The sequence below is a fragment of the Scyliorhinus torazame genome, chromosome 13 (genome assembly GCF_047496885.1).
Source record: "Scyliorhinus torazame isolate Kashiwa2021f chromosome 13, sScyTor2.1, whole genome shotgun sequence".
Lineage (NCBI taxonomy): Eukaryota > Metazoa > Chordata > Chondrichthyes > Carcharhiniformes > Scyliorhinidae > Scyliorhinus > Scyliorhinus torazame.
In genome coordinates, this window is record NC_092719.1 from 214,722,561 (window position 1) to 214,734,503 (window position 11,943).

Below are 11,943 nucleotides of genomic sequence, written 5' to 3' on the forward strand. Positions count from 1 at the left end.
GGCAGTGGGAAGGAAGAAAAAAGACGGGACCGATGTTCCCCTTGTAAACAGATACAACCAACTTTACTTTTCCAAAAAGGAATTATAGTGGTTCAAAAGGTGTAGGATTTGAATTCACCACTAGGTAGCAGTAATGATTTGTGAACTTTGAATACAGGCTGCAAAATCTCCCAAGTCAGCTGTCAAGCTGAGTAACTAGAATGTATTGCCGGCTATAAATATTGTCTTGACTCAGGAGACCCAGTTCTCATTTGTTATGGCCGCGTCAGCTATACAAAGGAAACCGTTAGCACGAGAAATTGCTTCAAATTAGTTTACAACAGCAGAATGTTCTAGGGGATCGATAAAAGCAGGAATTAAGTGTAGACTACAGAATGTCCAACCTCGGAAACACAGATCGTGGTTTGAATGCCTACACTGCAATGTGACATCGGAAAATAGGGACAGGACGAGCCCATTCAATCCCTTGAAGTTTGTTCCACTGTTTAATTGGATTGTGGCTCATTTGTACCTCCACTCCATTTCCCACTGTTGCTCCATACCCCTTGATTCCCTTATCTAATATCTATCTTATTGGTCTCCAATTCACCTCGAATGGACCTCTCCATATTCTTTTGGGGGAAGAGAGAATTCTCTTGCCCTCTTGTGTGAGGGAAAATGCGCGCTTCCTGATTTTAGACCTTTGTTCACAGGATCTGGGTGTGGTTGGCTGCGCCCAGCGTTTATTGCCCTCCAAAAGGGAGTGGTGAGCTATATTGCATCTGTTTAGTTACCCTGAGAAGCTGTGTCAGAGATTGATTTTACAATTGAAGACTATTTAGTCAATCAGTTGGGGCTGGTTTAGCACAGGGCTAAATCGCTGGCTTTGAAAGCAGACCAAGGCAGGCCAGCAGCGCGGTTCGATTCCCGTACCAGCCTCTCCGAACAGGCGCCGGAATGTGGTGACTCGGGGCTTTTCACAGTAACTTCATTTGAAGCCTACTTGTGACAATAAGCGATTTTCATTTCATCTCACTTTCATTTTCAGTTGTTTTTGTTTTTGGCTATCTTGCAGCTTTCGTGCTTCTCTTTCCTGGCCAGCTCACAAATTCCTGGGATTTACTAAGTTCGGTTTTACAATGCTCGGTTAGTGGAATATTAACTAGCGACCTCTGGTCTGCTAATCTTGAGTCATAACTTCTACACTACCGTATGCCTACTAATTCAGAAGATGCATTCCCTTCCCTGTAGTGATGTAATGCCCTCCCTGGCACCAAATGCCAGTACTATTGCAGTGAGATGTGTTATCAGTAGGTAATATAAGGATGTTTCTTGGACTGAGAGGTAGTGGGCCGTCTGGAGACCCCTTCCTTGGATCATGAGCTACTCAAAAGACTTGTAAACATTCCTAGGCCATCACCCAGGGTAGACTGGACCTGTAAAGTAGAAAGCTCTTGCTATCAACGAATGACCATTTGGGCAATGTACCATTCAAATAACATCAGCTGTAGAGCAGTTTCAGTTGGTAGTTGAAGCCTTGATGATGGGAGGAGAGGGGAGGAAAGAGGAAACTAAAAGCAATTAAGATGTGGAGATGCTGGCATTGGACTGGGGTGGGCACAGTAAGAAGTCTTCCAACACCAGGTTTGGAATCACTAGCTTTCGGAGCGTAACTCCTTCATCAGGACTCTCTTGATGAAAGAGCTACGCTCCGAAAGCTAGTAATTCCAAATAAACCTTTTGGACTTTAACCTGGTGTTGGAAGACTTCTTACTAAAAGCAATTTAAAAAAAGGAATTCCATTACAGACCCTTGACTAGACTGAAACAGCACTTTAAAAAATTTTCTCCTGCTTACAGTTATCTCCGGAAAATGTATACGAGGTGCTGTGTGTGGCTGACATGTATCTACTGCCAGGCTTGAAGAGGCTTTGCGGGAAGACCCTTGCCACGATGCTGATCGAGGACAATGTGGTCAACATTTGGAAGACAGCAAAGCTTTTCAGGCTTTCCCGACTTGAGGACCAGTGCACTGAATATATGGCTAAAATGATAGAAAAGGTGATTATTTTTTTTTAATATAAATGTTTTTTATTGGGTTTGTTGAATAAAGTATGTTTACCGTTATGTACATATATATTATATATGAAGAGAAGGGAACACGCACAAAAAACAAAATAAACAACAAAAACAAAAAAGTTAGAATAAAATAATTGGTAGGGTATTATGTGCTAGCTCAACAACAGCAGCTCTGTACAATTGGCAGTATTGTTTTTAGCACATAAGTAGGCATCTGTTTGTGGGGGGGGAAACTGGGGGGTATACATATACATTTGGGCGCAGGGGAAACAAATACAGAACAATTACAGAGGGCAATACGTGAATGGATCTGGTGTTGGTGTTGTCGCTTGCTTCTCCCGGACGGTTTTCGCTGCCGTTGTCGTCTCGCGATCACCTCCGCTTCAGCCGTTCGTCCCGTCTTTCAAAGAACAAAGAACAAAGAAAAGTACAGCACAGGAACGGGCCCTTCGGCCCTCCAAGCCTTCGCCGACCATGCTGCCCGTCTAAACTAAAATCTTCTACACTTCCTGGGTCCGTATCCCTCTATTCCCATCCTATTCATGTATTTGTCAAGATGCCCCTTAAACGTCACTATCGTCCCTGCTTCCACCACCTCCTCCGGCAGCGAGTTCCAGGCACCTACTACACTCTGTGTATATAAAAAAAAAACTTGCCTCGTACATCTCCTCTAAGCCTCGCCCCTTGAACCTATGCCCCCTAGTAATTGACCCCTCTACCCTGGTAAAAAGTCTCTGACTATCCACTCTGACTATGCCCCTCATAATTTTGTAGACCTCGATCAGGTCACCCCTCAACCTCCGTTGTTCCAGTGAGAACAAACCGAGTTTATTCAACCGCTCCTCATGGCTAATGCCCTCCATACCAGGCAATATTCTGGTAAATCTCTTCTGCGCCCTCTCTAAAGCCTCCACATTCTAAACCCCCCCCCCCCGCCTTTCTTTTCTCCTAGGTTTAGGAAAGGTGATTATTTTTGTTCTGAAGTTGGAGCAGATGTGACTTTTAACTTTAGCCAGTCCCAGGAGCGACCAGCACCTGACCCATCAATACAAGCTAATCAGAGTGACTTCCACAATGAGGTCCACTGGAAACAAGCATAGGAATTGAAGGGGCACACGGGCTGACATTGTAAGAGTTTATAATGTTTTGCAGCTCAAAGCTCAACAATACACGATCAGAAAAAATAAAACTGGTTCTAAATATAACTTCAGTTAAACACCAAACCAAATTTTTTCTTGATGTATAAGGTGGTGGGCAGACTCTAACTTGACTGGGTGACCAGTGTTCAACTCTGATTACCTAGTCACGTGAAGCATTTTGTTCCTCTAGTGTCACAATCCTTCAGCTGGTTCTGAGTGTTGGGGAGATTTAATCATTATTGAATCATAGAATCTACAGTGCAGAAGGAGGCCATTCGGTCCATCGAGTCTGCACTGGCCCTTGGAAAGAGCACCCTGTCTAAGCCCAGACCTCCGCCCTATACATGTAACCCCACCTAATCTTTTTGGACACAGAGGGCAATTTAGCGTGGTCAATCCACCTAACCTGCATATCTTTGGACTGTGGGAGGAAACCAGAGCACCCGGAGGAAACCCACGCAGACAGTGGGACGAAGTGCAAACTCCACACAGACAGTGACCCAAGTCGGGGATCGAACCTGGGACCCTGGAGCTGTGAAGCAATTGCGCTAACACTGTGCTACTGTGCCTCCCATGAGAACAGGTTAAGTAAATCATAAATTGTTTTTCAGGAAATAACTTCAAGGTGACCTTAGTTAAAAATTGTTAAAGCAATTAATCAAACTGCTCCGTGAAAACTGTTCACTGTGGTGAAGGATGGTGTGCTCAGGGATACAAGTAAAACATTGAGATATTAAGAGTGAGAAAATGGAGTCAGGCAGAACATTTTCACCCAGAGGATAATTTTGTAGAAAGGTTACCAAGCAAAGGGCGAAGAAAATCATTCTGTACTTTTGGTCTCATTCATCCGAAATCCCCACCTTCCTCATGGAAGAATCTGTGTCCTGGTCTCGACTCCCCTTCCGGCCCCATTGCCAATTGTTGTTTTTGCCTGTTAAAAATGTGTCCATCCGAGCCCCTGAACCTCTGCTGATTTGGTCTGCCATTCTGGTATATTCAAATATGCATTTGCATACTTTCTCTGCCCCACCTTACTTTGATCTCTTTTCGAGGCGGAAGCCAGTTTAACTAATTAGTAATAATCTTTATTATTGTCACAATAATAAAGGCTTACATTAACACTGCAATGAAGTTACTGTGAAAATCCCCTAGTCGCCACACGCCGGCGCTTGTTCGGGTACATAGAGGGAGAATTCAGAATGTCCAATTCACCGAACAGCACGTCTTTCGGTACTTGTGGGAGGAAACTGGAGCACCCCGGAAGAAACCCACGTCGACACGGGGAGAAGGTGCAGACTCCGCACAGACAGTTACCCAAGCAGGAATTGAACCTGGGACCCTGGTGCTGTGAAGCAACAGTGCTAACTACCGTGCCACCCTATTTGACTGCTACCCATATTGATATGAAGAAGGAGCTTGTTTGCTGTCTCAAAGTAATCCTCAACCAAACAAAATGCCTTTTGGATCATAAAACCCCACGCCTTCCGCAATCCATGCACAATCACATGATTCATGCCCCACCACATAAGAACTCGACAGGTATTGATTCAATTCCATTGCAAAGTTTCTAGCTGACTCGTTAAGAGCTTCTTTGTCTTTTAGTCTGTCCCATCCATGCATTTCTGGCCCTGTGCTATTGTTTATTGATTGCAACTTTATTGCTGTAATATGTGGTGATATACATCACTGTGTACACAAAGGTGTTAATGTACATACACTACACCTAGCTAGACACTGGAGGGAGCACCAGAGACATGACACACAGACAGTCAACCAATAGGTCAGTAAGATAGGACACGACCAATGGGCATTCACGATACACATAGAGGTGACACCACCACAGGAGGGCATTACACCAACCTATATAAAAGGACACATCACACATGCTCAGTCTCTTTCCAGTGGAGGCTCTCAGTGAGTACAGACACAGGGTTGATTGAACATCACTCCCACCACATGGATTGTAGCAGACTGGTTCGTCAGTCTGAGTAGCTATAGAAGGATTAACAGTAGAGACAAATCCAAGTAGGAGAATTGTTAACAGTAATAAATGTGTTAAAGCTATCTCCAAGCCTGAACCTTCCTTTGTCAGAGTGCACATCAAGGAAGCAGCTTATGCTACGACAAGAGCATAACACAACATAATATTTATTGCCGAATCAAACTTTAACCTGGCACTGCCACAAGGCATAAGATATTACTGTCCATTTATGCAGCAAAAGAACAGATATTCTACCAATCTCAACTTTTCTTGAGAGGTTTATGAACTTTGCAGCTGTCTTTTCATATTTTGTGCTCACCATCCTACCTAAAATAGCCTGTTTATTATGCTCCTCATTACAAGACCTAGGGAAGCTGAGGCTAGTACAATGACTGGGTTGTTATATATTCAGACCTCATTATGATCTGGCACAGCTCAAGGCAGTTAGTTAACTGAGCGAGTATATTATACTGGGCACCATGTTGCATTTGGAATGTATTCCAATTATTAAGAGCTCACACGTTAAAGTGCAAGGCAGTGTAGGAATGCTGAAAAATTATTTACTGACAGGACATGCCAAGCAAATACAATTAGTGTTATAATTGGAAAAAAAACAACTTAATTTGGAGGTTACTTAGTTCTGGAGCGGACCCCCCCCCCCTTTCACACTGTGCAGTTACTTGCGCAACCCCGTATGACCTTTCAATCCGATTACCTGTCCAAAAGGTTTATGGTAAAATCTCCAGCTGTGCCTCACACAACTGGAACTATTAACCATTTGGGTTTAAAATGTAGCTTCACACTTTATACTTAAAGATCTACGTTTATATAGCACTAATTGCATCCCCATGAAAGGATCATATGAATTACCCAGCATTGCATTTATATCGCACATTCGTGACCTCAAAGTCCCCAAGTGCCATCCCGTCAATTAGAGCTCAACCATTCAGGAGTGAAATAGAGAACACTTTATCTCAAAGTGTAGAGAATATCTGGAACTCCTTCCGCTAAAAGGCACAATTGGAATTTTAAAGACCGGCAAGATTTTTATCAGGCCATAGATCCACCAGAATCACCCACCTCTTGTTTTGAATAGTGCTCCAGATATTTCTCACCACCCTAGAGAGCATACGGGGTCTTGGTTTAATGCCTCATCTGAAAGACAGCACCACGCATGGTGCAGCACTTACTCCTCACCGCACTGAAGTGTCAACCTGGATCATGTACTCCGGTCTCTGGAGTGGTCCTTGACCTTGGAGACGAGGGTACACTGAGCCAAGGCGGAAGGACAGAATTGAGCTCAACTGTGAAGAAAAGGGGAAGGAAATTTTCAAACGTACCAAATCAATAATGTTGGTAGTCTTTTTTGCTTTCGGGTGGCAGTTCATTATTCTGCCATTCACACCTCCTCTAGACTCATCTTTCGATTCTTTACTTTCCCCATTATTGCTCTCTTTGGCTCTGCCCCCACCAACACTTTTGTCATTTAATATCTCCTGTCTCCCCCTCAATCACAGACTGTCCCTTTATTCTTTATCCGCTCTCCTACATTAACTTAAAAGCTATTGCATTTTTTAATTTTCCCAGTTCTGATGAAAGGTCATCGATCTGAAAACGTAAGCTTCTTTCTCTCTCCACAGATGCTGCCAGACCAGCTGAGCATTTCCAGCATTTCTGTTTTTCATTAAGAAAATTTACGTTTGTTTCAATCGCATTTTGTTTTGTTCATATTGCTCTAGCTTGTGGAGTCAGAAGAGTTCGCTGAAGTGGTAAAGGAGGATGCTGCAGAGGTCGAGGCCCGACAGGAGACCGACTCCATCCCCCTTGTGGACGATATACGTTTCCATGTCACCAGCAACGTGCAGACTTACAGTGCCATCGAGGAGGCTAACCAGAAACTCCAAGCCCTGGAAGAACTCTTGGCTAGATTGGAACTCGAGTGTTAAGAGCTTCATTGCTTTTCCATTGTGACTAGCTACATCGATCATGTTGGAGAGCAGCACTGAGAAGAGTGAGCCTTTGCTCAGGCAATATGGTTCGTCTCTTGTGAACTTGACTACACCTTAATGCAATAAGAATCAAAGACATTTATTCGAGAGACAGTGTCCCATTTTGTTGGCCTGCGTTAAATGGAAGTTTAAAGCAATAAGATGGGGTTCATGCAAATATCCCCCATTCTTTTGACACAGTACTTACTCCTTTTATGGCTCTCATTCTGCCCACCTCCTTTTGGGCAACTTTTGATATCCAGTTTTCAATTAGCCACAGACGTGTGAAAAACCACAATGAATTGAAAGAAACCCTCAGAAACACTGCAAAACTGTCACCAAACGTTGGAATCCCAACTCCTGGCATTGTGAAACAAGAATATTAACTATAGTTTCAAAGGGGAATGCTGGGTATTCATATCTGTTGACATTTGTAAGAGAAAAGTCAGAGTGCGTATCTTATCGTGGGTCCTCAGCTTAAATGTATTTTTTTCCCGTTTTCTTCAGTCAATGACTGTGTGAACTTGCAACATTTTAAAAAATAATTCTGATTCTAGTCCTCTGCAGTTTTTGTTTTAACTCCTGTGAAAGTGCTGTATCGACCTGGCCTGGTATATTTATTTGAGCCAAGGAGGTTCCAAACTGCTGGCAAATGGAGAGACCCTGGAAAAACTGTTCTGTTGGGATTTATACCGAACAGCTAATTTTTGGTGGCGGCATGTGTCGAGTCAGTGACGTTCCTCCAGGTTACAAATTGCTAAAGAAGCAGCTAGCCTTGAAGGTCTCTTATGCTCTAACTAATCGGGGAGAGGGTAAATTGTCACTACTTTTTCTCGAAGCACAATGCTGTGTCCTCTCTCTGAATTACCTTTTGCACTGATATCCATTTAGTACAATTGCTTGATAAATGACGAGGACGTCTTGATCATGCCCGTCGCCCCAGATTCTTTGTTGCCGCTTATATTGGGCCGCAAATGGGCCATTGGCCCATTGTGCCTGCTCTGCCAGTTTTATTAGTCATGTCACTTTTTAATCCTAACTCTTGCCCCTCCTGCTATACTTCCTAATATTCTAGATTCCCACGTAAGTGTCTGCCTCCCTTTTGAATGCAGCATTGACTTTCCAGGCTGTGGGTGATGGAGCTTCTCACATTCTCGTGCCCCCCCCCCCCCCCCCCCCAGCCCGACCCTAATGGTGCTGACCCCTTCTAGGTCCAGCTCACATGCACCTGCAATCTTCCAACTTTCCAGCCCTTTTACGTGTAAGACCTTGCTGCTCTGGAGAGATCAATACCCAACTCCACTCTATTTCCTTCCTCATGACATCGCCAAGGGAGTCAGTTACCGTGCATCCAGTTTTGGTCTGTTTGGATTCCAGTCTAAGCAGGCTTACAAAATGTGAGACTGTTTCTTCTAGAAGAAAATAGCACTTTTGAACTTATTGCAGTGCAGTTTAGTGTTTAGTCTTTCCTTCACAAAATGTGAATTCATACTTAAAACCAGAATTTGAATGATTTACGATTGTTATTTGTTATCTCAGAACAGCTACAGAGAATATCACTATTTTATCTAATTTAATATGTGTATATATGTATGCATATATATGTTTTATATAGTATGCAAATGAAATTCAGTATTTGGCCCATCTTGTAGCAGCAGATGCAGTTGGAGCTGCTGAAGATATTAGAATAGCTCCTTTGATATAGATGACAGATTACATATCAGGGCCATTTGTTGCACTTTTCTCTTATTTAATTATTCAGCACTTCCTTCAGGTTCACTTAAGTGCAGACTTGTCGCATTCATGGCAGAATTCAAGCAATGAAATTCAGATAAGCCAGGGTGGCTTCACATTTAAAATGTAGTGCGATCTGCTTTCCATGCAGATGAATGTTATAAGCTCAGTTATTTATAAATCGCAATATGTTGTTACCAGCACAAATTGTGAAGTATGAGTTCCTTGGTGGAGAATGTTTTCCTCATTGGGAGGTCATTGGTGACCATTTGATGGAATGGAAAGGAACTGAGTAATATAATGGGGTGCACTTCACTCCAGACCGTGGGGTCTGCCGGTGGTTAAGGGCCTTGTGTGAAATGTTTTGAGGCCATTTTGGGGAGTCTAATCCATGTGTTTCCTAGTTGGGACTAAATTGGCAGTGTCTGTCTAATCGCTCAAATGTCACAAGTAGGTTGATCGTTGAAATTTCCCTTAGAAGCCCCATGGTTTTGGGTGGACTGTGGCTTTGGAAATCTTTGCAAGAAAAAAAATGATTTCTTGACATACTTGGTACACCGGTGTCAATACACTAGGAAAGTCACATTTATGCAAACACACTTCTGTGCTAATGCAAAATATGGCTTGTGCGATGCTTTTAATTCATCACCTCGTATTGAACCCACCTGTCACCACCAGTAATTGTCAGTATTTTATGCCAGTGTTCTGCAGCTCCAAACAGACGTGAGACACAACCCAGAGCCAGAATCTATAATGGTCTTGCAGGGTTATTTTGCACACAGTATGAACGTTGTGATCATTCTTTGCACTGAAAAAATATTTCTGCTATCGGTCTTGAATTTGCCATTCTTGTTTAACCTGTTCTTCCGTCTTCCTACTCTTGAAGTTGCATGTGTGTGCATGGAATAACAACATGCCAGCAGAAAGCTTCGCTGTGATGGTCAAGTACCAATTAAAGTCCACTATCTAGGCTACCAAGCAGCAGCAGCAACAACAACTTGCATTTATATAGCACTCTTCATATTGTACAAGGTCCCTGGGTGCTTCTCAAGATGTTATATTTGACACCGAGCCACATTTGTGCCTCTTCTAACCATTGGATATGGCAAATCACTTTATAACTGACAATGTATTTTTTGACGTGTAGCCATTGTTGTAATGTAGGAAACTTGGCAGTAAATTGTGTACTACAAGCTCCCACAAACAGCAATGTGATAATGACTAGATAATTATCTTCTGTGATGTTGGTTAAAGGATAAATATTGGCCAACACACCGAGGATAACTCTCCTTGGAAAATAGTGCCACGGGATATTTTTGCATCTACCTGAGAAGGTAGATGGAACCTCTTTTCAACAATCTCGTCCAAAAGACACCACTGCCAACACTTAGCCAGTTCTGCATTGTTGCGCTCGAATCCTGGAGTGAGACTTTAACCCACAACCATCTGACTGTAAACTGAGAATGCTATGGACTGAACCACCATTTACTCCCCAAAGCTGTGTAAAGAAATATTGCGGGCAGGTGACCAAAAAGTAGGTTTTAAGGAGCATCCTAAGGAGAGGTAAGATTTAGTGGAGGAATTGCAGCACTCCGGGCCGGTGCCACGGAAGGCTGTGTACTTCGATGAACAACCAAAGTCAGAAGATCTAACTATGGAGCCTTCAGGTGTAGAGTGGAAATAAACATTTTCTGTGCAGAGAGTGGTTAAGGTTTGGAATGGACTGCCTGAGAATGGAGGCTGTTTCAATCATGGGTTTTGAAAGGGAAATGATTATTATCAAAATAGAAAACCATGTTCAGTGCTACAGGGGCAGTGCAGATGAATGGGATATGTGAGTAACTCTTGCAGAGTCAGCATCGTCACAACATGCTCAATGGTGTCCTGTGCTGTAACTGTCCTTCATTCCTTGTGTGCATGTGTTTGGATTCCCTGCATGTGAATATGTAGACTGTGTGTGCACATGTTTCTAAGACTTGCAGTTTAAAAACTGTCTATGCATCCACCCCATTTCCTTTCTATGTATTATAGTTCCACCCAAGCTACTGCTGGATAATTTAGTTGTTTGCTCCCAGTGGTCAGTGGGGGGTATAATACATTGGGCAGGATGAACAGCGTTTGTCACTTTCGACTCGTTTAGCTGAACCTGGGAAATTCAATTTGCCAGAACAACTAGAAATAATTGGAAACTGTCAGCAAATAAAATGAATTGGATCTGAAAGCTCCCTTCCAATTCCCCATTGACATACACTAGGCTAAGTAGCTGGCTTTTAAAGCAGACCAAGGCAGGCCAGAAGCACAGTTAAATTCCCGTACCAGCCTCCCCGAACAGGCGCCGGAATGTGGCGACTAGGGGCTTTTCACAGTAACTTCATTGAAGCCTACTTGTGACAATAAGCGATTTTCATTTCATTTCATTTCTTGAAGCTGTCTTCTTGAATCACTGCAGTTGCTGAGGTGTAGGTACCCACAGTTCTGTGGGGGAAGAGTTCCAGGATTTTGACCCAGTGACTGAAGAAACGGCAATATATTTGCAAGACAGGATGGACTATAGATTCGGGGGGAATCTCCAGGTAGTGGTGTATCTGCTGCCCTTGCCCTTCTATGATGTGGAGATGCAGGCGTTGGACTGGGGTGGGCTCAGTAAGAAATCTTACAACACCAGGTTAAAGTCTAACCGGTTTGTTTCAAACACTAGCTTTCGGAGCACTGCTCCTTCCTCAGGTAAATGAAGAGTTAGGTTCCAAAAGTAATATATATATATATATATATATATATATATATAGACAAAGTCAAAGATGCAAGACGATACTTTGAAGGTCTTTGCAGGTAATTAAGTCTTTACAGGTCCAGACTGAGCAACTGGAAAAAGGGATAATAGATTAAAGAGGTGTGAATTGTCTCAAGCCAGGCCAGTTGGTAGGATTTTGCAAGTCCAGGCCAGATGGTGGGGGGTGAATGTAATGCGATATGAATTCAAGGTCCCAGTTGAGGCCGTACACGTGTGCGTACATACTCGTGCGACTCAGCCAACGTTGCCTACC

At 43.2% G+C, this 11,943-nt stretch overlaps 1 protein-coding gene across 2 annotated transcripts in view; it reads left to right on the forward strand.

Moving 5' to 3' along the window:
• abtb1 (ankyrin repeat and BTB (POZ) domain containing 1) overlaps positions 1-7,721 on the forward strand; it is an 88,359-nt gene extending 80,638 nt beyond the window's left edge. For both annotated transcript variants that reach the window (XM_072473045.1, XM_072473044.1), the window contains 2 exons: positions 1,839-2,039; positions 6,917-7,721. In XM_072473045.1, the coding sequence (XP_072329146.1) occupies positions 1,839-2,039; positions 6,917-7,123 (408 nt within the window). In that variant the 3' untranslated portion in view covers positions 7,124-7,721. The remainder of the gene's footprint in view (positions 1-1,838; positions 2,040-6,916) is intronic.
• Positions 7,722-11,943: the final 4,222 nt, after the last annotated feature.